The 24,460-nt window shown below is 54.3% G+C and overlaps 2 protein-coding genes, 1 long non-coding RNA gene and 7 other non-coding genes across 15 annotated transcripts in view; 6 read left to right on the forward strand and 4 right to left on the reverse strand.

Annotated features, from left to right (window-relative positions):
- COL6A2 (collagen type VI alpha 2 chain) overlaps nt 1-8,969 on the forward strand; it is a 28,411-nt gene extending 19,442 nt beyond the window's left edge. The window contains exon 28 of one of the 2 annotated variants that reach the window (XM_075094196.1): nt 7,403-8,969. In XM_075094196.1, the coding sequence (XP_074950297.1) occupies nt 7,403-8,010 (608 nt within the window). In that variant the 3' untranslated portion in view covers nt 8,011-8,969. Of the gene's footprint in view, nt 1-1,852; nt 4,234-7,402 lie in introns of those variants that run through there. The other variant, XM_075094197.1, reaches the window with a different exon arrangement.
- A 1,352-nt stretch (nt 8,970-10,321) lies between these two features.
- Nucleotides 10,322-13,156, reverse strand: LOC142057699 (uncharacterized). 2 transcript variants are annotated; one of them, XR_012660721.1, is made up of 4 exons: nt 12,895-13,156; nt 12,406-12,441; nt 11,805-12,160; nt 10,322-10,638 (listed from the first exon to the last, which is right to left on the reverse strand). It is a non-coding gene; the product is annotated as an uncharacterized LOC142057699 (long non-coding RNA). The 2 variants fall into 2 exon arrangements; XR_012660720.1 differs by lacking the exon at nt 12,895-13,156 and having other exon boundaries at nt 12,406-12,882.
- Nucleotides 13,157-14,022: 866 nt separating this feature from the next.
- Nucleotides 14,023-20,282, reverse strand: FTCD (formimidoyltransferase cyclodeaminase). 4 transcript variants are annotated; one of them, XM_075094199.1, is made up of 14 exons: nt 20,144-20,282; nt 19,152-19,335; nt 18,634-18,762; nt 18,375-18,463; nt 17,940-18,119; nt 17,714-17,851; nt 17,276-17,407; nt 16,551-16,612; nt 15,651-15,780; nt 15,368-15,529; nt 15,081-15,124; nt 14,862-15,000; nt 14,360-14,455; nt 14,023-14,170 (listed from the first exon to the last, which is right to left on the reverse strand). In XM_075094199.1, the coding sequence occupies exons 1-14, from the start codon at nt 20,195-20,197 to the stop codon at nt 14,084-14,086; spliced, it is 1,626 nt and encodes a 541-aa protein (XP_074950300.1). In that variant the 5' UTR covers nt 20,198-20,282; the 3' UTR covers nt 14,023-14,083. The 4 variants fall into 4 exon arrangements, with proteins under 4 accessions (XP_074950300.1, XP_074950299.1, XP_074950302.1 ...); XM_075094198.1 differs by having other exon boundaries at nt 14,862-15,018; XM_075094201.1 differs by lacking the exon at nt 20,144-20,282 and adding an exon at nt 19,586-19,675 and having other exon boundaries at nt 14,862-15,018.
- Nucleotides 20,283-20,676: 394 nt separating this feature from the next.
- On the reverse strand, nt 20,677-20,758 carry TRNAS-CGA (transfer RNA serine (anticodon CGA)). The gene has a single exon. It is a non-coding gene; the product is annotated as a tRNA-Ser (tRNA).
- A 295-nt stretch (nt 20,759-21,053) lies between these two features.
- Nucleotides 21,054-21,125, forward strand: TRNAP-AGG (transfer RNA proline (anticodon AGG)). The gene has a single exon. It is a non-coding gene; the product is annotated as a tRNA-Pro (tRNA).
- Nucleotides 21,126-21,548: 423 nt separating this feature from the next.
- Nucleotides 21,549-21,620, forward strand: TRNAA-UGC (transfer RNA alanine (anticodon UGC)). The gene has a single exon. It is a non-coding gene; the product is annotated as a tRNA-Ala (tRNA).
- A 284-nt stretch (nt 21,621-21,904) lies between these two features.
- On the reverse strand, nt 21,905-21,976 carry TRNAP-AGG (transfer RNA proline (anticodon AGG)). Its single transcript has one exon. It is a non-coding gene; the product is annotated as a tRNA-Pro (tRNA).
- Nucleotides 21,977-22,898: 922 nt separating this feature from the next.
- Nucleotides 22,899-22,970, forward strand: TRNAP-AGG (transfer RNA proline (anticodon AGG)). The gene has a single exon. It is a non-coding gene; the product is annotated as a tRNA-Pro (tRNA).
- A 650-nt stretch (nt 22,971-23,620) lies between these two features.
- TRNAP-UGG (transfer RNA proline (anticodon UGG)) lies at nt 23,621-23,692 on the forward strand. The gene has a single exon. It is a non-coding gene; the product is annotated as a tRNA-Pro (tRNA).
- A 384-nt stretch (nt 23,693-24,076) lies between these two features.
- On the forward strand, nt 24,077-24,148 carry TRNAA-UGC (transfer RNA alanine (anticodon UGC)). Its single transcript has one exon. It is a non-coding gene; the product is annotated as a tRNA-Ala (tRNA).
- The last annotated feature ends 312 nt before the right edge of the window (nt 24,149-24,460 follow it).

The raw sequence follows: 24,460 nt of genomic DNA on the forward strand, positions 1-24,460 counted from the left end.
TTGCACCTGGCCATGCAGATAGCCCAATGTCCAACCATGATGCTGAGCTATCCACACAGGCTCCTCTGCCGTGTCCTCTGAGGAGCTTTGTCCTGCAGATCTGTGCACAAGGAGGCGACTTCCCCATGCCACACTGGTGACTTCTCAGGTGTCTTCAAAGGTTTTGGTCTTTGCAGCCGCCCCATTTCTGAGGAACACTGCAGGCGCACTCATGTTCTCCTAGGCTTGGGCCACCAAAGCTGTCCAAAGCAAGGTGAAGTTGGTGGTCCTTTCCCTGTAGTGCACTTGGGTGTTTCTGTTCCTGATGCAAGGTGAGAACAGGTTGCTGATACCTGACAGTCCTGGGTACCAGAGCAGAAATGCCTTGAGGAGGCACCTGAGGGGGAGTCCCTCTTGGGCAAATACCTCAAGCCATGCCATAGACATGCCAGGTCACATGCAGGCCCTATACCTGCACCCCAGAGGACATGGGAGGTGGAGTGATACCCAGGGATTCTGGGGCCTTTGGGCAAAGCGCCTTCCACCTGCCACACCCAGATGGTCCATAATGATTGCTGTCATTGTTTAGAAGGATTTGCAATGATCACACTTGCCTAGTAGCAAGGGAACATGTTGGAAGGGATGTGACATAAGGCAATGTGACAGGGCCTGGAGCTTCTCTGCTCAGTGCTCAGCTTCCTCTGGTTCTCTGAGGACATCTCAAGAGCTGGTGCCAATTCACATGCAAACCCTTTGGCTGGAGATGGTGCCCTTCACAGGGTATGTGAGTGATCTTTGTGCAGATCCAACGTGTGTCCAGTCATAGACTGGTTTAGGTCAGGGAGGCAGCTACACCCAGCCCTGTTCTTGGTCCATTGCTGTCAGGGTTGAAGGCTTGGCACCTTAAGGAGCAAATCAATTGCTCATGCCAGGTACCCCAGCTCCAGCCTGGGTATTGTCAGCAGAGCACAGAGAGGGACATGTATTTACACCCTGGCTTCCTCCCTGCTGCCCTGTAAAAACAGGGACTTCACCACTTCATGTTCACACCTGTAGGTGAAGGTGTGCTACCTCAGTACTTTGCCTAAGGAAATCCAGGTTTTCCTGTTTTCAGGGCAGACCCTTTTCTCCATGATACCGCCCATCAATTACTGCAGTGCTAACAGGATGCGGGAGTGTTAAATGTGTTAAATGCTGAGCAAATCTGAACTGACTGCTTGCTTCAATAGAAATTGCATGATGCTCTGTGACACTGTTTCTAACCCATGCAAAAGGCTTTGAGCTTTGGTATGTTATTTGAATTTAAGTTCAGCACAGCCAGGTGGAGACAGAGGCTCTCAGAGTCCTGGCTCACCTGGACACCGCACAGGGGCATTGCACACCTCAGGGCAGTGACTCTAGCCAAAGCACAGGGGCTGAGTGCCAGGCAAGGAGTCCACATAATGCTGTCTCTTAGATGTCTTTCTGGCTGTACAGCATCATGTATACAGTTTGCACATAGCAGAGTTCAAAGCTACATGATGGCTGAAGCCCATACGCAGAAAGAAGGTGGACCCTGTGGCCCTCTTCCTCAGTGCTGCTCTTTCTCCATCATACCTATGCTGGATGAGTGGGAAGGAACTGGGTAGTTAAGGTTTCATGTAATTTTCTGATGTCTCTTGGTTGATGTGTGATTGGTTTTGGCACAAATCCCATGGTTCCTCAGACATAAAAGTTGCAGAAAGGTTTAAAATCTGGCTTTGGTCTTTACTTCTCTGTCCCTCATTAGCCTTGTTCTTCTCTGGTGCAGTGCACGTAGGAAAGCCAGGTAGCATTCAGAGACGCAGCAGTTGCTAGCAAGCCCTGAAAATATTCTTTTGACGCTCACTTGCAGATTACAGGAACCCTGGGAACGTAAACCCACTTATTTTCCGCCCCATGGAAGAGGGAGTCAACATAGATTTCCCCAGCACCATACATTCGATCGCCCAGTTCCTAAACTCCACGCGGGAAACCCAGGACCCCAGCATGTACACCCAGCTGGTGGCCACTTTGGCCTTTACCGCCGAAAAAGCCAAGTTTGCCACTGGAAATGAGCGGCAAGAGTGGATGGACTTGTTCATTGACACCTTCAAAATGGTGCACAGTGAGATTGTGGGGGACCCAGAAACCGTGCTAGGGCTTTGCTGATATCTCTGTTAGAGATCACAGGAAGTGGGTGGAGGCAGAGGCTGAGTGGAGGTGGTAATAGTCTTTCCCTGAGTGCCTGTTTGGCAGAGGGGACAGGTACATTGGTAGATGCTTCTAGTTTAGGATAAACACAGGCAGTGAAACAGCTTGGTTGTGCTTAGCCAGGGATGTGACACAAGGGGCAGTCCTCTCTGGCTTGGCTGGCTGATGAGCATGGCGGCTTTCTCCAGTGATGTCAAGAGATCCTTTTGTTTTACCCACTGCTTTTCTGCAGAGGAGCTGCATTGCCTTGGTCTCTGAGCCAGCCATGCTGCTCCCCTCCAGCCCTCCCGTGCTCCAACCCTGCTCTGGCAGGTTAGTGTGTCCCAGCCCTCAGCTGTACATGAGCACCAGTCTCCACCAAGGAGACTGCTGGCATGCACGTGGGCTGAGGGCCAGAGCGAGCTCCTAATTTGCGGAGAGCCTAACTATGCTTTTCTCATGCCTTCCTACATATGCATTTGCTGACCACTTCTGAAGTATCTTCTGCATCCTCTTGCTGAGTTAGAGTGAGGGCTGTCTTCAGGTGCTGCAAACCATTTGTGTGGCAAGACTGGCAAAGCAAGGCGCATCTCCTCTCACTGCAGTGAGTGTCTCTGTACAACCATTCAGTGGGCAGCTGGGGATACTGAGGGAAGAGAATAAATAGTACGGGAGAGGGAGCAACCCTGGCTTTCCATCAAGAGCACACAAAACCTGGAGAGTGCTTCTCTCAGAAACTGTATGAGCTCCCTCTGCCTTTTTCTCTGCTTGTACATTTGTGTTTCTTCTGTCTTAATTAGCAATGTGTACCTGTTCATATCCAAGAGGCAGAGGTTATGTAGGACCAGGCAGTTCAAAGCAAAAATCCATGACTGCACAGTCAAACCTCTGTGATACATTACATGAGCTATTTAAAATCAAGTATTTAAACTTGTAGTATAACCCACTCAATCCATACCCAGTCCTAGTTTGGGCCAGAGAGACTACAGACCCACCACTTGCGCTGCGGGTACATGTTTTTAGACAAGGAGTGATATATCCATGAGCTCATCTGCCCCTGGTTTTTACAAAAATTCAGGCAGGTGACTGCCTCCAGAATAACTACTGCCCTTTCAAGTTGTAAGAAGAGAAAAGAGTATTTTGTGTGCAGGCACAAGAGTAGAAGTGTTTACTGCCATCAAGTGAATTTTGCAGCCTCTCTAACTGACATGGTATTATTGCAATAAAGTATGCTGAGCAAATGTCATATTTAATGGGCAGAAGGGAGAGGTATGGTCTTCAAAAATGTGGTTGAGCTGTAATGTTTCCAGGTGTGCAATGTGGACCCAATTTCCAAGCTCGGGCATGGGAATTTGAATGAGGAATTTGCCCACTGCAACTTCTTGCAGTGTTTTCAACATCTGGGGCTTGCCAGTCTAGGCTAGAAGCCACGCAGTGACAGGTATGCAGGGATGTGTTTCTGTTGCTCAGAACACATGCAGGCCAGACGTGCTGCATAAAAACAGTCTTTCTCTCAAAGTTTCAGCACTTTTTGCTTCTAGTCTATAGGGACATGGACCTCAGAGAACTCTGCTGTTGGCATATAATGGAGGAGATTTGTTCAGAGAGCTTTAAATGGTGTGCTCAGAGTTTTAGGTGAAAGCAAAGTAACAAGGATCTGCCTGTGTCTCAGTCCATATGCTAGCATCTGGTTGTAATCCACATAATTCAAGATAGGGAGCTTGGCTTTGCACAGACTACCCTGTTTTTAATTTTACCCCAAAAGTAGCATGTGACTTAGCCTGCTGGGATGTAAGAAAGAAGATTGAACTCAGAGTAATTAAGCTGCCCCAGTCATGATGCTAGAGGAAAAGCCCCAAAGAAACACTGATCTGACAAGAACATCTTAGGTCTGGGACATCTTGCTGAATGAGACAAGGATTTGGCAAGACTTCAGCAAAGGGGGTTTAGACGTCATCACACAGTGGATGTTTAGTTCATTTCCTTTGGAAATATTTCCTAGCAAAGCAGTGCAACATTGGAAACAAACTTTTTTACTTCTCAAAAACCTTCAGCTCATTATGGAAACAAAAAAAAAAAAAAAAAAGAGAGAAAGAAAATGTGTCTTTGCCTGAGCAGTATTTACATTGGCCCTTGTTAGACAGAGGGAAGTGGATGTAGTGGTGGTTTGCTAACATAATCCTGGCTAATCCCTCTGGTAAAACCAGATAGATTTCATTACAGCAGGAGTTCCTTCAGTGAAGCTCTTGGGCAAAGAAAGGGCACAGATCAGGGGTTGGGTCCACACCTCCCCAAAGACACAGGAGGGGTTGTGAAAGGGAAAGGACCCAGAAAGGGCTAGGAGGCCAGTCCCCATCTCACTGTCACTTTCATTTCCACTGTCAAAACTGTGAAACAATAGAGGAAATGCAAGTTATCCAGGTTTTAGAAGAAGCAGGAACATGATGTGAATGGGTGCACGTAACTAGATGGGTTGCTAATGGCAGTAAAATCGATGGTGTTTCTGCTTTTTGTGCTACCGTTTTTAGATGTCCTCAGCTGTGTCCTAGCATATGCTATGCAGTACAGTGAGCTGCAGGCATTTGTGACTTGCTGTAAGCCGCATGAGAAGGACTGGTGCTCCAATTATAATCACGATGTGAAGATTTTAGTTGGCCTAATTCATGGTGGTGCCTTTGAGAGCTTATCTCCCAGTTAAGGACAAGAGTCTTGTTCCTTGCTGCAGGAAAGGCCACTTGGGTCCTCAGACTCCCAGAAACAGGAAAAAGCTTCAACTGAAGCATGACACTGAACAGGAAAAACCCAAAGTTGTGCTGCGCTGCCTTGTACCTGTTATGTTCCCATGGGATAACTCATACATAAAGGCATCTTATCACATAGCTTGAAGGCAGCCCTCCCCAGCCATGAGGGCTGAGCAGCAACAGAGTGTCTCAGAAGTTCTCCTGCAGTAAAGGCTTCCTGGAGAGCCACACATTCATTACACTCTCACTGAAGCTCCATGGAGTGGTGCTGCTCTCAGCCATGGTCTGCTTAACTAGAAGCTCTTAAGGCTTGCTTTGGGTCATGCGGGAGGCGGGTCAATCTTGCTTGTTGTCTCAAGAAACATGACTGCATAGAGACAAGTGTCAGGGGAGACAGACTGGTAACACTCTCGAACATGATATGCAGCCATTACTCCCACGCACTCGCTTCCACCTGCTTTTGCAGACCCCTGTGTAGATTTTGGACTGTGTGGTTACAAGGGGCATATCTGCCTTCCTTCCCCCACTCCATGACTGCACAGAGCTGGTGAGGACCAGTAGTGCAGGTGCTGCCAAGGCAAAGTATCCTTCTGGCAGCAGCGCCTGCACACTGGGAACTGCAGCATCAATGTACTTTTAGAGAACATTTCTCAAGGAAGGTGGGGTAGAGGTGAGTACTTAAGGCAGTATCTTTACTGCCTTAAAGGAGTGGAGTATTTCGAACTGTGATATTCAAAAAGCCCATGGGGGAAAAGCATTGCTTTGAGATTTGTTTCTACTGCAGTCAGAACTGGCATTGCAGAAGCCTGTTGTTCCCAGTAAGACAACATACCGTAAGCTCTATTCAAGACATGCCATCGTTGTAGATATGTTTTACAGTGTGAACTAAGGAGAAATGCCAATCTACAAGGTCAGGGAACATGATACAGAAACAACCATGGACTTTTGCAATGTCCAACGAGTTAGGTTAAGCCATAAGTACCAGCAGAAGTTCCTACATCAGGTTTGACTTTTATCATGGATGGATGGATGGAAGTGGTGCCAAATAGTCTGTGAGTGCAATGATATGCACCATCATGCCTTCTGCTACACTATCTTGTGCTGTGGGATTCACGTTTCACACTGTCTCTGTAGTCTCAAGAGTGCATATACCTGTTTTGCTGAAAATATAACTTTGCTGTTTGCTGAATGTTGACTACACACATAGTACTAATGTACTAAACAGTAAGTTTACTCACTGAGAATTTACAATACTGAGCATTCGCTGCTCAGCTCATACAAGGAATTATACCAGTTCAGCACCCTGCCATGCTTAATCCAGATCTAACAGCATTCAGCTCTTTTCAAGTTGGATTTGCTCACAGGACAGAAATTCAACCTAATGTGATACTCCTATCCCAAAAGTCACCCTTTGTTGCCAGAAACGGATGCTCAAGCTGGGGTTGCTCCAGAATGTCCCACTCCTTTCCAGTCACACAACACAACATGACATAAGCTTCAGGACTTTCAAGATCCGGTCTTAAAGGCACAGAATTGATTGACAGAATTGCAGACCATTGCCCTGCTGCCACCTCAGGGGGCGCCAGCCGTAGCATGTACATCACAAATCAATACTGCTGTTGCAATCGTATTCCTGACCGGTGCTTTCTGCAGAGAGGGAAACTCAAGAAGAAGAAAATTCAACAGTGCAGTAATGGAAGTGTTTCTTGCAGAAGCAGTGCATGCAGAGGAACACCAAATGCAATACACATAACTACTGCAAAGGAATGAAATAATGGTCCCTAATTAACAGCTGTCTCCAAAGATTGCTATTTTCTTCTCCTTTTTCTTCTGAGTTCATTCACTGTGTGTATTCAAATGCCCACACGCTCACTTTGTGGACAGGTCCTGTTCTGAGTGACTGAAGAACAATGTCCCACTGTGTTTCACTCAAATATTGATCTGTTATGTATTACAAATGCTGCTTTACTACATACAGGTACATCAACAAGGATAGTCTTGTTTTCCAACCATATGACCCAACCCTTATAAGCTCTTCGGGAATTAGTGATTGCTGATTAAACTAATCTGGGTGAAAGGTATGAAAACAGCTTTCATCCTACAAATCTGTGTATGAAAAGTAACTCTGAAAGTAAACCATTCTCTAGAAGTAACCAAGAGGTTTGCAGACACTGCCTGACATTAATCTCTGGATATTCCTGTTACAGATAAGAGCGGGGCACTGCTGTAAGAAGGTGGATGTTATTCTGGTACTGAAATGCACAAACCTCTCACAGGCCCCAGAATTAACATTCATTAAGACCTAGTGTCCAAGACCTGAGGGAATCAGAAGCCAATATGAAAGACAGGCTTTGGCAGCAGAGTGGGGCTGGTCCTTCTTTGGACAAAGATGCACAGAGTGGGTTCCAACCTACACTGCCTGAAGCAAGCCCCAACCTTATCCTGTAGGCTTTCTTATGCTCCCAACTCTTGTATTCTTCTTTCTCCTGCAGAGCTTGCAGTGGCCCAGTGCACACAGCGCCCTGTTGACGTCGTTTTCTTGCTTGATGGCTCTGAAAGGATTGGGGAGCAAAATTTCCACAGGGCCCACCACTTTGTGGAGGAGGTGGCCCAACAGCTCACGTTAGCCAGGAGCAACAGTGACAACATGAATGCCCGGATTGCACTGCTGCAGTATGGCAGTGAGAGGGACCAGGATGTGGTCTTCCCACTGACCTACAACCTGACGGAAATCTCCAATGCCCTAGCACAGATCAAGTACCTGGACTCATCCTCCAATATCGGGTCAGCCATCATACACGCCATCAACAACATTGTGCTCAGCCCTGGAGATGGGCAGCGACTCGCCCGGCGCAATGCTGAGCTCTCCTTCGTCTTCATCACTGATGGCATCACAGGAAGCAAGAACCTCGAGGAGGCCATCAATTCCATGAAGAAGCAAGATGTCATGCCCACAGTAGTGGCTCTTGGGAGTGATGTAGACATGGATGTCCTGCTGAAGCTTGGCCTCGGGGACCGGGCAGCCATCTTCCGGGAGAAGGACTATGACAGCCTCTCCCAGCCCAGCTTCTTCAACAGGTTCATTAAGTGGATATGTTGAATGAAGGAAGTGCACATGTCCTCCTCTCACCAGTATACACACCCTGATATTATCTGTTTTGTTTTCTTCCTTCTGAGCTGGCCCAGAACAGCTGCCCTCTGGGTCCTTCTTTCTAGCCAAAATCCAGAGCTTTCTTTTTATTTTCATGATGAAAAGTCACGTATCTTACATTTATGGTGCTAATTAAAACCAAGACCAAAGCAGGACACAGAGCCATGAGACATACTTCTGTAAAGCTTTACACACACTAAGCCATGCCTTTCTTACGTACTGTAATCCTAGGAGGGCTTGTCAACGAAGTGAGAAACCTTTCCAGTGTAGCAGGACAAATGATCATCTCTAGCTTTCAAAAACTCTCAGTATCCCTCAGTGTTCTGTAAGGAGCTTTATGGTTGTGACAACCCCTGTTCTTTAGCAAACTCTTTTTCAGATTATCTCATCTTTTCTGTTCTCTCGGTACTTCTGCCCTGAGAGAACTGAGTGAGTTTATAGCACACGACATGCTGCTTGAAATGGTCAGCGACTTATTTTCCTTTTGTGTGGCCCTTGGTGGCTTGTTCCTCTTTCCTGGGAGCAATGGGATGGTGAGAGGTTTTGATGCCTTCTACAGTTGTCTGTAGATGCTCCTTTTGAGGCTCTATCTATCCGAAATTTCACAGATCATCTTTCAGATTTTAATTTTCCTGTGGGCCATGTCTCCCTTGCTTCCTTCTGCCATTCTGACTTTCATCAGAACCTGTTCATTTATTACTGCACCCAAAATTCTGGCTGAGAGGAGCAGCGTGACTCCCAGCATCTCACAAAATACTGGGCAGCCACTGGAGCTGTCTCTCTGTCTTCCCAATGCACTTAAAGCAACCATGGTGCCTTCTTCCCACTGGTATCTGCTGAGCAATGCCCAGATTTTAACTTGAATTGTGCTGTCTGCAAAAATAAACAAATAAACTCTTTTCACCCTATCCTGAAAAAAAGCCTCTTTATTCTGTAGTTTATCTCTTCTTTCTTTAATTATTTTTAATGAGCAGCTGATTCTCCTGGTGCTAAGCTGGTGAGTCCAGATAAGTTTGTATTCTGCCTCTCCTCACAAGGAGGAGAAGGCCAGGGGTCCTTGCAGCACAGGGGTCATGGGACACTGCTGAGGACCTGAAGGACCACAGGATGCTGATAGGGCCTCTCCAGCTCTCCCTGCTGTCTCCAGCAGTCCCCTTGCAGACCTGTTCCTCTGCCCCCTGGCCCTGCACCCCCAAAGTGCTCATCAAACTGTGGTCCCTCAGCATGACAAAGACCATGTCTTCATTCCTCACCTGCTTCATATTCTCCCTGTTCATGGGTGAGGAGAGCAGGGGTCTTCAGGTGCCCCTCTTTGAGGGGGTTGTGCCTTTCCCTACCATGAAGGTGGCATTGCACCTGAGTCACACTTTCCCATGCATTCTTCAGTCCCTCTTGCATCCAACACTTGTGTGTCTCAAGCCAGGACAACAGGGCATGGGAACCTTCCAAGGACGGGGCATTCCTCTAAGGTTGCATCCATGGTGGTGGAGGTGGGATGGGAAGGAGAGGCTGGGCAGGGCTTGGGTTGTCCACAGGGGACCCCAAGCACAAGGTGCAGAGGAGCCGGCAACATGAGTGCAGGGAAGGGCATGGTGGTGGGGAGTTCTGGCCATTCATACTGCAGTGTGACTACCATGTTTTCCCTCCTTTGGAAAGGAGAGCTGTAGGGGACACTCAAGGGTCACAGGACAAAACATGACTGCATCCAGAGGGGTGCCACAGGAGTGAAATCCCATTGACTCAGCACGCACACATGCCCAGCCAGTGCAACAAGGATGAACTGGCAGTAAATCTTGGTGACATGGGCTGAGCCACCTCTTTTGGAGACTCTCTCTGTCATGGTGCCAGCAGCCAGTCACACTGACTGGCAGCAAAACCTTCTTGATAATGGGGCTGGGAAGGGTCCTCTTGAGTCATGGCAATGGCCAAAACAAAAATAAAACAGCAGCAAAAGCAGCCCTGGGTTAAAATTGTTGTGGTAAAAGCAATGCCGGGCTTTCCACCTTTCCTAGCGAGCATGCCACAGTCCCATGGCCATGGCTTAGGGGCTTCAGAAAGAGAGCTCACTACTTTTCCTTATTAATTATTACCCTGTCAGGGAGGATAGCAACCCATACAGTTCAGCAAGGGGAAAGTTACAGCATTCCCTGGCCAGCCCTGCTGCTAAGAAAGCTCACACGAAATGTAACATCTTCTTTGGGTGGTGAGATCCATGTTACCAGCTGACGTCATTGCATAGGAAAAAACATACAGACTCCAGCAGACTGCAAAACAGCACGTGATACTCCCCGTGCTGCTACCTGCAGCCTCAGGGGTGATTTTCAGTGGGATGTCCTGAAAGACAGAGGACAGAGTTGCTGCCCATTGTCTCACAGTGATTCCAGGTCAAAGAATTTACAAGCTAAAACCAAGAAAATCAGGCAAAACACTGCTCTAAGAGAAAGAGGAAAGGAGCAGAACAACATGCAGGTGGTTCCCATGGGGCACTGAGCTTCGTGTTTCATCACTTTGCCACTATGTGGGTGGAAGATGTCCTCTTCAGTCAGAGTCAGAACTGCTGCTTGAGCTGCTGGAGTGCTGGAGGAGATAAATCAACTTTAGGGTAGCACAGAAACAACTTACTTTCTCACCATTTCTGGTAGGTGTTAGCAATCTTATGGGGGGTGCCTGTTCCCAGCGCCCATCTGGGTCCAGGTTGAGCCTTCAGTGGGTGGCTGTGGACCCAGCTCTCCCCAGGTGTCTTTGCACGTCAGAAAAAGTGGTGCTCTCAGTTTGCATGCTCGCTGGACTGCAAGCCGGTAATTAGTTAATGTCAAGGCCCCAGGGGTCATGCAGAGGGTAAGCCTGCATGGGAGTCAGCACAGCACCACGGCCTCAGACAGCAAACCCTGGCCAGGATACCCTGCCTTGAAGATAAAATGGCTACTAACAACATCACCACAATGTTTATTGCAATGCTGTTACAAACCATGTTTTAGAGTTTGGAGTCACTCTTTTTCTGCTTGGAGAATATAATTATGGGCATATCATGGGAGGGATTTTTTTATTATTATTTTACAAGGCTGTTCAGGCCAATTAAGCAAACCCCAGAAGGGTCCTGCTCTCTGCCAATGAGAGCAAGTGTCAAGGCAGGTCACTTTCAGAGCCATTGCACAGTGAGAGGAGCTGATTGTTTGCTTTATCTGGGAAATGCTCACACCTATGATGGTGGAACTGGCGTTTTGTTTAACAGTCCCTCACTCACACCTACTCGAGGCGGTACCCATCCCTGGAATGGTATTTTCTGCAGCATCTACTCCCAGCACAGAGAACTGCTTTTCCTTTTTTGGGTTGTTTCATTTTGTATTTTAAGAGAGAACTGAACTGCTCCTCTGCTGTGCGACATTCGCTCAACGTCCCTTATGGAAGCATCATTTGCCATTGGGTGAGCAGGAAAATGTCCTGGGGTTCAAAAGATTGCATGGTGCACCCTGAGCTGTGTCACTGTTTCAAATGGCTTCAAGGAATTTCATGGATCATGTTTCAAAAGACTTGCTTGCAGTGACTCATGCTTGCCTATTTATTAACCAAACAAGAGGCTCCACATCTAAAAAAAGCTATTGGGGTGTTTGCAGCCCACCCCAGTTGCCACAGAGTGGAGGAGGGGAGCCCCAACTGCCCAGGCTGGGTGCTGTGGCATGCATGAAGGGGTCCAAAGGACCACAGCAGAGATTCAGAAGGGTTTGCTGCCACTTCACTCTTACCTTGCCTCCATGGTGCTTGGAGTGCTTCTTCTTGTGCTTCTTATGGTGTTTCTGATGGCAGTCAGGGGGGCGCAGTGGGCACCCTGGCATTCCTGGTGGTCCCGGATAGGGATGCCCATGGGGATGATGCCCTGGTGGAGGGTGCCCATGGGGGTACTGCCCTAATGGGTAGGGCCCAGGCTGAGGGGGGCCACAGGGATAGCCACCTGGGGCTGTCGCGGGATAGGCTCCAGGGGCACCAGGAATCACTGGAGGGTAGCCAGGGTGGGGACCTGCCGGAGTGCTGGAACCAGGGTATCCTGGAGCTCCAGGTGGGCAAATTTGCACTTGTGGTGGTGGCACCCCTCCGGGCACACCTAGGAAGAAGAGGGGAGCTGTTAGCAAGCAAAGCTGGGCTCTCCTCAGACAGACAACGCAGGGAGTTGGTTTACCTATGCAGCCAAAGGACCCGTCCTGGTCTACCCTCTCCTGACAAATGATGCCCCACTCCCCTTTGGTAAGCAGATAATCCCTCCAGGTGTTGTGGCAATTGTCCTGAGTCCCTCTGAGCCCTGATGGCTGTGTGGTACCCGCAGCCCTGCCCAGTCCCATGGCCCCTCACCTGGGTTGGGGTTCCACATCCTCCACGGCCCCCAAGCTGCAAGGAAAGGACAGGCATCATCAGTGCTCCTTCGCAGCACCTCTCGTCACAGGGACATCATCACCCTGCCAGCACCCGGGACCTGGCTCCTCTGCCCAATGTGTCTGCCTGAGGCACAGAGACCACGCTCACTTCCCAAGGAGTGCCATACTCCCACAGATCCTGACAGCCTCCCCACCCCTTTGAGTGACAGTGCCGACCCCAAGAGTGGCTATCCCCACCTCTGTGCACCCCCAAAGCCTGGGCATATGGTTTCCATTGTTAATGGAAATTATAAGCATGCGTGCCCACCCATGTCCTTGTGGGTGGGGACACCATGTCTTGGTGCAGCACCAGCCATGGAGTCGGTGTACCCTGGCCCATGGGTGCTCACGCTCCCATTACCCCATACTCCCCAGCTGTCCTGCAGCCCCACCAGGTGCTGCTGCTTCACGATCTGCTTTCACTCACCAAACCTGCAGAAAAGCTCCCAGCAGAGACAATACTGGCAGCTGCCTCTGAAAACACCACCACCAGCAACACCCTTGATCGTTGTCCTTGGCACAGCTCTTCCAGAGTGGCAGGCAGCCATTAAATACCGGAGCCTGGCTGGGTGAGGAGGGGTGTGGCAGACAGGGGTGACACCACCAAGCAGTGCAACTGGCTGCACCGCTCCCTGTGCCACAGCCGTCATCATGGGCACATGGGAAATGTCAACACACCGCTCCCAGCTAGCACAAAGGTCTCTCAGAGCTGATAAAAACAGGGGATGGAGGGTGGTGGTTTCACGTCCTGGCATCAGGTGATGGGGTGAGTCAGGTATCCCCACCATGAACCCTGGCTCAGTGCTCCCAGCATAGTTACAATGTCCAGGATGGGGGCTGGCATGGGGCAGGGGGTCACCATCCCACAGGCATTGCTGTGGGACAGCAGGGCTCAGGGTCCAGCTAATGACTCCCTGTGACACTGCTCAGGATGCTGCCGTGGTGTGCAGGTGGAGGATGTGATATCTGCCATTAGACCTGGTCAGCAGAGACAGGGGGCAGGGCTGGATGCCCCAGTGCTCAGGTCTTCCTCTGGGAGGTCTATGAAGAGGGGACAGAACTCCTCCCATCCCATCCCCATCTCTCTGCTAACACCCCTGATGCTGCCCCATGTTTGGCAGTGCTCCCTTCCTGGGACAGTGAGCAATGCAACAGGCTGGTCTTGTCATGCACTGTCAAAAAGAACCCTCACAGAAATGGACTGCACCAGGTCTCACCCCAGCTCTGTGGGCAGGGGGCTGTCTCAGGGGGATTTCTGGGCACAGAAATACACAGGCATGTGTGGGGTCAGGAGGTGCCCACGGACGGAGATCTCCTCCTAGTCAGTGCCACGGGGTCCCTGCCATCCCCTCCATTGGGAGCCCCGTGGCCCCAGGCACTGCCAGCCCAGCTGGCTGCTTCTGTCCCAGAGATGGGGGGATGGAGATGGGGGCCTGAGCCCCAGACAGTAAAAATCACCCTTGGCCAGGTAAAGGCCAGCAGGGGACATGATGCTGGCATCTGCTTGAGTGGCGCAGCTCTCCTGAGGAGGATATCAAAGGAGCCAAGGCAGGGATGAGAGTGTTTCCCAGCTGTATTTGCTGCTGCAGAGTCCCCAGCCTGTCCCCAAGCCCCTCTCAGGCTGCCCGCTTCTCCAGCAGTTCCAGCACGAGTGCTGAGCCTTGCTTTGCCTCCTCCAGCATCCCGGAGACCTTCTGTGACATCTGTGTGGGGAGGGAGAAGGTGCATCTTTTGCCACTTGACAGGACAGAAAAGCTGCCCACTCCATGCATCCAGCTGGTGGCAAAGGGAGTGTGTGCCCAGGCATGAGGGGTCCCAGGGTCTTCCTCTCCATCTCTGTCCCCTGTCATTCCTGCCACCAGGGCCTAGGCACACACATAGCCCCCACTTACCACAAGCTTGAACTTCTCATCTGTTATGTCTTTGAGGTTGATCATGACATTGAAGTAAGCTCCAAACACAGCTGCTTCCAGCATTTTGGCTCCCACCTAGGAAAAGAGGCTTGTAAGAAGCTCTCCTGCTGAACAAGAGCATCACCGTATGGTCCTGCAGCAGGGCAGACCCTTATGCTGCAGGACTCCTGCCCTCCCAAATCTAGTGGCACACAACGGTTCCTAACCCAGTATTTTCAGGACATGGCTCCAGCAGTGGGAACCATTCATGGCCTTGCCACACAGATGGGAAAAGTCAGGCAAGGGCTGGTGAAGGTCAACTCTCCTACAAGGGTTGCAAGCTGCCAAAAAGCAGGCAAAAACCACTGGCTAGTTTGGGAAGCACGGGTAGAGAGATGCATCCCAGACATCAGGACACAATGAGACACTTTGCAAGGAAAAGCAGTGAGCCTGGCAGCCTCCAAAGCCCCAGCTGGGGCAGCACATGAGCCCAGGGCCATACCTGGATGTCAGATTTGCAGGCCAGGTTGCAGTGGCATGCCAGCTCCTTCAGAGTAGGCCAGAGCCCGCTCACCTTCTCTGCCAGGGCACAAGGCACCCTCACGGCTGTCTTCAGGCCCTGTTGCATGGCAGCCATGCGTCTGGGAGGGGGGACAGCCCTGGGGTGAGCACTAGGCAGCTGAGTTCCCCCAGTCTGCAAGTCCCCACCAGCCCAGATTACCTCTCCCGCTCTTCAGGGGTGCTTTTTGGCAGCTTCATAGCTTCCTGCAGGCAAAGAAAAGAAGATTTGCTGCCATTTGCTCCAAGACCCCACGTGCCTTGCATTGGGATCCAGGGCAGACCAGATAGCTCCCATGTTCTTGCAAACCTCTCTTCCCCTGGCCCTGACTGGGGCCAGAGTCACAGCCCTGCTCCTAAGGACAGTGGCACACACTGATGCCAGCCCCCCTCACAGCTGGAAAGCCCCCCTGCTTCCCAGTGGGACATCTGCCACTGGTGGGACCTCACCATGTAGCTGCTGAAGGCACGGGAGTCAGAATCAACCATTGCCACCAGCTCGCCCATGGCCTGGTGGAAGGGGGGGATCAGCTTCCTCATGATGGGGTCCAGCTTCTCAAACTGCCGCTTCCCGTAGCTCATCAGCCCCACCATGCAGCTCAGCGCCGCTCCCTGTGAGGGCATGGGGGTAAATTCTCCAGCAGGACACAGTGCCCCCCACTACTGCCATGCCAGCTCTATTGGGGGAACCCCCCAGGCAGGCAGGGACCCCATCCTGCTGTGGGCCACATACCAGGGCGGCTGCGGCTGCAGTCACGGAGCCTCCTCCCGGTGCTGCTGACCTCCCTCCGACTGCTCGCACGAAGGCACCCAGTGGCTTGGCCACCAGCCCCCCATCCACCTCTCCTGCCTGCACCAGGTACCTGCAGCACCGCAGTCTCATGGGTCAGAGCCCCCCAGGTGCAGGAACACCCACCATCACCATCCGGTCCCTTTTCACCCAGCACTGCCCTCTTTGACAGGTTTTCATCTACCCCTTGGCTCTGCAGGTGGTTGAGAAGGGGGCTAGCCCAAAAAACCCAGCAGGATGGTCAGGAGAGGACAAGGAGCCCCATGGGGACAGATGGAAAGCTGGGAAGCACATATCCTGGTGGTGCGGGGGGTTGCTCTGCATTAGACAGGGTGGGGTCCTGCAAACAGTGTTGGTGGGACAGAAACACCTGCAGCCATATCTCCAGGGCAGGGTGACAAGGACTTACAGTGCATGTCCTGATTTCACCTCAGCACAGGTGGATTACCCTTCCTCTCCCCGCACAGAGATGTGTTTTAACTGGGCACTGAAGCACAGCACCTCTCACTGGAGGGCAGTGTGCGAGCCAGAGGCAGTGAAATTTGGGCTGGGGATGGGGTGGAGGATTTAACACATATATGCTCAGGTTTGGCCATGAAACCTGCTCCTGCTGCCTGCCCAAGCAACCTGCAGTCCCCCACCCCACATTCACAACCATCAGCATTTAGGAGCAGGGACCACCCTGCGCCTGCAGAACACCCAGCACAGATGTCCCCTGGGTGTGAAGAGGAGCTGGGTGCAAGTGCCACTCCCAAAACAAGCTGAGTGCAAGACGCAGGCAGCAGGATCCCCTGTCCAGGCAGGGTTGGGCACCATGATGAGAAGCAGGGTGGGGGTCCCTACTCGATGATGCGCTCCCGGGGATGAAACGGAGACAGAGAGTCCAGGCCCAGCCGGCTGACTACCTGCAAGGAGCAGCACCACTGTGTTAGCCCCTTCATGCTAAGTCCCATTGCATCCTCATTCCCTGCTGTTAATTAACCATGGGTGATTCAGCCCTAGGACAGAGTTGCTCGGGCCACCACCTGGTGAGAGGACAGCAGGCGTCACCAGTCTGTCCCATCCCAGACTTGGGGGTGGCGTGTAGCCGCCTACAAATGACTGGGAACTGCACTGATAAATAATTAGCTTGCTCTTATCTAGCACATTCCCCATAGGCTAGAAAAGTCCCTCCCTCCTGTACCTGAAAAGCAGGGCCTGTCTCCCCATTTCCAGCTTACGCTGGTCCTGGGACACTTTCCTATAACACCATGCACTGTCCTTGAGCTCTGGGGAGGTCTCTTTTCCTTCCTGGCCTCCGTGCATGTAAGCTGGGCAGCTGCTGCCTGTACTCTGTCCTCACAGAATGGGTTTTCTGCTCCCTGAGCATCTCAGGACAATAAAGCACCTTGTCACTGTGCCTTCATAGCTTACCAGGCACTGTCCCTGGAGACAAGTGTCACACCTGGGGACTGCTGTGGTCCTAAGTCCCTGCTCAGTGCCACTTTGGAAGGTTGGGGGGTGGGGTGGAGTGTGTGTGTCTCTCTCATGATCCCACCCTTGTGTTGTACCAGGAGGAGCCATGTTACCAGTCTGATCTTCTGTTCTTCCTCCAGGATGAAGAGTTTTTCCTTCTTGATGTAAAACTCAGCTGTGTCCAGCATGGCCTTCTTGGGGACAAGCCCCACCAGCTGGGACCCCACCACGGGAAGGTTCAGTGTCTGTGAAGGACATCAGAAACGTGACTGTCCCCAGAGCCACCTGCACTGCTGCCACTACCCCCCAGCCTGGTGGTCCTCATCACTTCCCAGGACCTGGGGAGCTCATGGAAAAGCCTTCAATAGAGGAGCTGGGGGCTAGCAGTAAGTTGCTGAGCTTCTGGGTTTTTTGTGCCATTCAGCGCTCTGCCCAGCTTGGCTGAGCTGAGCGTGAGATAAAACAGAGCCTGACCTGGGGGTGGGAGAAAAACTTGGAGGAAGCTATAATCTGTGAAGCCCCCATTGAAATAAGTGTGGCGTGCCACCCACCTCTGCATCCCGGCAGACCTCCTCATAGACGGCATGGAGCGGCGTGGTCTCAAAGTCCAGCAGGTTCACAGAAACCTGGGCTATATTCTCTTCCTCCAAATACCATCCGATGCCCTGCACCCTCTTCAAGCGCCCTGGCTGCCAAGAACTGCCACGGTCAAGGCATGGCCCAGGTGGCACAGGGGCAACCAGGTCTGCTCCCAGCATGCCACTGGCATGGGTGTACCTGGTTGGCGCCACGACCCTGCTCACGGAGGTTGAGGGCAATGCGGTGAGCCAGCTCCTTGGTGCACAGCAGGTTGATGTTGTACGCAATAAGGAAGGTCCGGGCACCTGTCACTGTGGCCCCCCACCGGGGGACAAAGGTTGGGGGCCCAAAATCAGGAGCCCACTCCGGTTTTGCAAGCTGGGGAGGGGGAGGGAGGAGAGCGCATGGGCTGGCACTGCTGAGCAGCAAGAGCCACCTTCATGGAGATGGCATCCCCCTCCACAGCCAGCATCTACCATGACCATCTCCATGTTCAGCACCACCCAAAGTGTTTCATCAGCTCCTCTCAGTGTGAAGGGACCATGCCAGCTGCTGGCACCCTCTCCAAAGCCACGGAGGTGCAGCTCAGCTCTGCCTGGCCTGTGCCACCCAGCCAGGTGATGCCAGGCTCACCTTTTCAGGGAGCGCCTCGTACTCCCCAGCACGGATGGTGGGCAGAGCTTTCCTGCTCTCCTCCCGCGCTGCCTCTCCATACAGGTAAACTGGAAGACAGAGCCAGGGATGAGCACCACCAGGCAGAGACTGGCAGCACGTCATCTAGCAGGGAGCAAACCCCATTTGGTTAAGCTTTTGCAAAAGGTGTGTGGTTTCTCCACAGCTGGAAGCATGCGGGGTGGGATGGGACGGGCAGAGGGTCCTGGCCCCCACTTACCAGGCACCCCCAGCTCTGCTGCCAAGCGCTGCCCGAAGACATGGGCACAGGTGACACACTCCTCCATGCTGACATTCATCACTGGCACGAAGGGGCAGACGTCCAGGGCACCCATGCGAGGGTGTTCACCTGGTGGCAGGGCAAATATAAGGATGGGAGCTGAGAAGAGCAAGCAAACAAGGAGGGAGGAGATCCCTTTCCCAGCCTCTTTTGCTGGGCAAGGCCACATGGGCACTGCCGCCATAAGGCAAGTTGAGTTTGCAGCAGTAATGACTACTCCAGCCCAGAGACAGGAGCGATTTAGCCTCTCTGGATCAGGAGGATGAGCAAGAGCTTTGCATGGTCCTACCACCATCCATCCAGGCAACACTGCTTGCTGCAGGTGCAGTAATGTGCTGTGCTTGGCCACTGGCAGCTGATTTTAGCCCAGCCATGCAAGGTGAACCCAGGGCCAACCACGCGCTGCAGCCAAGGGATGGTCCGCACCAGATCAGCTCCTGTGCCGCCCCCAGGCTCACCCATGTGCCGGCTCATGTCAATGAGCTGCCCAGCCTTGCGGGCTGCGCTCAGTGCCCCTTCGATGACAGCCTCAGGGGACCCCACGAAGGTGTAGACAGTGCGGTTGGTGGAGGTGCCAGCATCCACATCCAGCAGCACACAGCCCGGCGTCTGTGAGATGGCCTGCCCTAGTGCATCGATCACCTGTTGGACAGTAGAGTGGGGCAAGGCTGCTGAGCTGGCCAGACCTCTGCTACAGCCCCAGCTTCACAAGGTGGGAGATGCCTTTTCTCAGTTCTCCCCCTTCCCACTGGTGCTGGGATTGGGGATGACCCCATGACCAATGGGGATGCAGCCCTGAGCTGCAGAGGATGCAGGATCCAAAGGCACAAGCATCCCCATCCTACCCAAGGGGTTTGGGACACCCCTGGCTCCCCGTGAGCCCCAAACCCACCATGGTCGGGGAGAGGTGCCTGGTTGCTGCTGCATGTCAAAGACCACCATCACAAATTGCTGTTCCTGACGATACTGTCCCCTGCCAGCTTCAAAAGAGATTTGCCTCTGTGAAGCCTGTTCCCTGGGGGAGGCAGTGGGCTTATTGCAATTTGGGGTTTGCTGAAATCCCCTGCCACTGGCAGGGCCAAAGTTCAGGCTAGGGCTGATGCCCAGCACAGATCCCATTAACCTGGGTGCTGTGTTTTGGCACAACTGCAAACAATATTTCTCTAAGGGGGTATGCCAGCCCACCCTGAGCCCTAGTGCTACAGCAACCTGCAGGCAGTGAGGAGAGGAAGGTCTGAGCCCCCACTCCTCACCAATGTGCCAAAAAGGAGCAGGGGCTGCCTTTGGGCATTTTCAGCATTAGCCAGGCAGGGAAAGGTGCACAGCACTTCAAAGGAGGCAGGGCAGAGCCTGGCAGCAGGTACTGCCTGCATGGCCCCTCCACCGGGGCAGTCCAGCCAGCCATACCCCAGCATTGACCACCCATCAGTCCCTCCATGTGTTCCCTCACCTCCTTGTTATTCCCCTCTGAGAAGTTGGGGACACATTCCACCAGCTTGGTCATGGTCCCAGGGTCTCCCTGCACCGCACGGCTACCGGCTCAGCTGCGCACACCCTGTGGGTTTTCCTGCCCTACTGCAGAGCAAAAGCCTCCCAGCACCCAACCCTGTTGCCTCTTCCCAGAGCCAGGGTTTCTCATTAACTGCATCGATCAGCAACGAGGAGTCAGAAAGGGTCTTAGATAAACAGTGTGGTACTGTCCCTTCTGTGCCTGGATCAGCTCAGGGCACAAGGGCGCTGCCTGTTTGCCAGGGGCCCATGCTTGCCAGGGTCAGCCTTCAACACTAATTAACCTCCAGCACGAATTAATTGCTAGGAGAAGGTGATATAACACAAAGAAAAGCAGGATGCTGTGGCTACTGGATAGGACAGCCTGCTCCTGCCCAGGGCACAGAAACAGGACGACTGGCACTACATGATGGTGGGGGACAGCTGCTTCCCAGGACCCCCAGCATGGGCACGGGGGCAGTAGGTAAAAGCTCTCGCTGTGAGCAGGATTCGAACCTACGCAGGGAAACCCTATTGGATTTCGAGTCCAACGCCTTCACCCCTCGGCCATCACAGCCCCAGCCCTTGGTAGCTGGGGGGGACAGCTGCCCCCCATCCTGGGCACACACACACACACCCCCCAGTCCCCCAGGTTGCCCTCTTTTCCTGGGAAGTGGGAAATTTTCTGGGGCGGCCGGTGCATCCCCACACACACGCTCAGCCCTGCCCTGCTCCCCAGGGGATGGGATGGTGGCAGGGCCCGTCCCCAGGAAGAGGTGCTCGGTGTTCCAGGGCCCAGGGGGCAGCCACTGCCCTCCCCAGCACCCCGGCGTCGGGCACAGGGTGGGGGTGCCCGGGCAGCTGCGCACCCCGGCTCGTTGGTCTAGGGGTATGATTCTCGCTTAGGGTGCGAGAGGTCCCGGGTTCAACTCCCGGACGAGCCCTCCTTTTGGCCACGCACCGCTGGGCGCTGCCCCCGGAATGGGACACGAACGGGGCGACATTGCCCGGCACGGGGGGACGGGCGGCCTCCCCAGGTCGGCCACGTGCCCTCCGCTGGGACGGTGCCACCACTGCCGGGGGTGCGGTGCTGCCCGCTGCCCCGTGGGCAGAGACACGGGTCAGCGACGGCCAGGGCTCCTCCCCTCGTGGCTGGGGAAGGGGCTGTCGGGGCAGTGGGGGACGGCAGCCCTGCTGCCACCATGTTTACGGTGGGCAGCTCTGCCTTGGGGCTGTGTCCAGATAACCGTGTCCCCGGTCTGTAAAGCCCCAAACTCCACGGCCAGCAGGTCCGGCCAGCTGGGGAATGAAGCAGCGACAGGGATTTTCTGGGCGTGATGAGAAAGCCAGGGGAGAGGCTGGTGCAGGGGGATGTAGCTCAGCGGGAGAGCGCTTGCTTTGCATGTAAGAGGCCCTGGGTTCAACCCCCAGCATCTCCACCTACTTTTGCCTCGACAGTCCCACCACCCTGCCAGCTGCGGGGCTGGCAGAGACCGCGAAACCCACAGAAAAGACCTGGGGCTGCCTGCGGGCTGCTTCCCAGTGCCTGCAGCCTGTGGGGAAAGGCCCCCGTGCCCTTTCCATCCCTGCCAAGTGCTGCAGGTTGTGGGGGCACCTTGTGGCGCCGTCCCCACAGGGCCCAGGGTGTCTCTTGGGGCAAACATCGGTGCCTGGGGGAGCAGCCAGGTGGGAGCAGGGCGGTGGGTGGCCAAAAGGAGGGCTCGGGCTCGTCCGGGAGTTGAACCCGGGACCTCTCGCACCCTAAGCGAGAATCATACCCCTAGACCAACGAGCCGGGGTGCGCAGCTGCCCGGGCACCCCCACCCTGTGCCCGACGCCGGGGTGCTGGGGAGGGCAGTGGCTGCCCCCTGGGCCCTGGAACACCGAGCACCTCTTCCTGGGGACGGGCCCTGCCACCATCCCATCCCCTGGGGAGCAGGGCAGGGCTGAGCGTGTGTGTGGGGATGCACCGGCCGCCCCAGAAAATTTCCCACTTCCCAGGAGCATTGGGCGCCCGTGCGAGACGGAGACAGATGTTGGGCCGCCAGGATGGGGAGCCAGGGTGCACAGGGAGCCCAACAATGCCCCTTCCAGGGGTTGTACTGGCCTGGGAGCAGGAGAGGCACAGGCCACCCCCAAGGTGTTACAGCTTATGCAGCCCCAAAGAGGTGGGGAAGTGACATTTTGCCAGGATGCTGAGTGGGCTCCCCCACATCACCCTGTGCCTCCTCCCCCGTGGAGCTGGGGGAGGTGATGGCTGGAGAGCAGAGGGGAGGGAGAGGGCAGCACCCTGGGCCAGCTGCCCCCCACCTGCACTGGGCACGCGTTGGCCCGTGAAATGCCCACGGCCGTGGGGCTGTGGGGGACAGGATCTGTGCCAGAGATTCCCCCTCTTCCCAGAAAAAACGGGGCAGCAAGGATGGGCTGGGACAGCGGGAGCCAGGGGTGCACAGGGACCCCCGCAGTGCCCCTTCCAGGGGCTGTGACGGCCCTGGACAAGATGGGCACAGTGGTGTTTTGCCAGGACGCTGAGTGGGCTCCCCCACATCACCCTGTGCCTCATTGCCGGGGAAGCTGGGGGAGGTGATGGCCAGAGAGCAGAGTGGCGGGAGAGCGCAGCCCCCCGGGGCACGCGTTGGCCCCGCACCTGCGCTCGGCTGTGCAGGGCTGGGGGCAGTGTGGGACAGGATCTGTGCAGGGTGGCACCGGTGCACCCCGGCTCGTTGGTCTAGGGGTATGATTCTCGCTTAGGGTGCGAGAGGTCCCGGGTTCAACTCCCGGACGAGCCCGAGCCCTCCTTTTGGCCACGCACCGCCGGGCACAAGCCCTGCGGGGATGGGGCGCGCACAGCTCTGCCTGGGACTGCCACTGCACGGTGCCGGCACTGCTGCCGTGGCGCCCACAGCAGCTCGGCAGCCCCTGACACAGGGGCTGTGTCCAGAAAACCATGCCCCTGCTCTGCCCCAGAGCCCCCGCCCTCTCCCAGCCCCATCGGCAGCCTGGGGCACCCGAGGGACGCCCAGTGCCTGCAAAGCACCAGGCCCCTCGGTCAGCAGCTCCGGCCAGCTGGGGAAGGAAGCAGCAACAGGGATTTTCTGGGAGCAACGAGAAGGCCAGGTCAGAGGGGGACATCGGCTTTGGGGCATGGCCCACGGAGGAAGAAGGGCAGGAGGTGATGCTGCAAAGCGCCGGCCATTTCAACCACTGACTGCAAGGGCCAGGGAGGTGGTTTTGAGGAGAAAAAACCCCAGAGATGGTGGGGATTGGAGATGCTGGGCACTAATGCCACACGGTCACCTCCAGATGGTGTCTCCATGGACCGGCCACAGCAAGAGGAACCTCCTTGTTCCCAGAGTGCGCCAAGGGACACACGCAGCCTCAGCTGCCTCCCCAAATCCCCAAAATGCGGGGGGAACAGAGGGCTGGGGTACAGCACCCTGGCTCGTTGGTCTAGGGGTATGATTCTCGCTTTGGGTGTGAGAGGTCCCGGGTTCAACTCCCGGACGAGCCCTCCTTTTGGGACAACCCACCTTCCTCGGCCGGCGTGTGGGACCCTGGTATAACCAGGGTGCGACAAGGGCAGGGGTGCAGGCGCAGTGGGTAGGGTTGGTGCCCCATGCTGCTGGGCACATCTCCGTGGGCAGGCTGGATTCCCAAGAGCTGGCAGCGAGGTGCTGCAGGGCACGTGGGCAGGGAGGCAGATGGGGAAAGGGCAGCTGGAGGCCGCGCTGGGCACCACAGGGCAGAGCAGGTGCTGCCAGCAGCGCATGTCGTGAGGATCTGTTTTTAGTGTCAGGGTCCTGGGGGCAGAGCAGGGTGAGCGGTGGGCGTTTCGGCAGGGGTGGGTGGTGAGGGGACTTACCCAGGCTGCCCTGCCCCACCATGGCTGTGCAGAGGGGATGTAGCTCAGCGGGAGAGCGCTTGCTTTGCATGTAAGAGGCCCTGGGTTCAACCCCCAGCATCTCCACCTACTTTTGCCTCCCAAAAACACCTGACTGGGGCAGTGGGTGTCCAAAAGGAGGGCACTGCTGGCTGCTGGCAACCAAGGCTGGCCTGTTACTGATTCCTGTACCCGCGTTCTGTGGAAGAATGGCTATGACTCTTTCACTCCCCTGTCTGAATGGCAGGAGCTGCTGACCTGGAAGGCTGCCTCCCTCCACTGTGCTGGGCAGTTTCACCCATGTATGCTATGTATCCACAGGGCCTGTGACTGGCAGTGAGTTTCCAAGAGGAGGGCTCATCCAGGAGATGAGTGAGGACCTCTCACACCCTAAGCAAG

This window comes from Phalacrocorax aristotelis, chromosome 5 (assembly GCF_949628215.1).
Source record: "Phalacrocorax aristotelis chromosome 5, bGulAri2.1, whole genome shotgun sequence".
NCBI lineage: Eukaryota > Metazoa > Chordata > Aves > Suliformes > Phalacrocoracidae > Phalacrocorax > Phalacrocorax aristotelis.

Coding starts and splice junctions, on each gene's coding strand:
- FTCD (XM_075094198.1), bottom strand. CDS start 20,197: ATGACCAAGCTGGTGGAATGTGTCCCCAACTTCTCAGAGGGGAATAAC. Junction 19,336..20,143: donor CAGAGGGGAATAACAAGGAG/GTGAGGGAACAC, acceptor ACTGTCCAACAG/GTGATCGATGCACTAGGGCA. Junction 16,613..17,275: donor AAGAACAGAAGATCAGACTG/GTAACATGGCTC, acceptor TGCTCCTTGCAG/GTAGTCAGCCGGCTGGGCCT.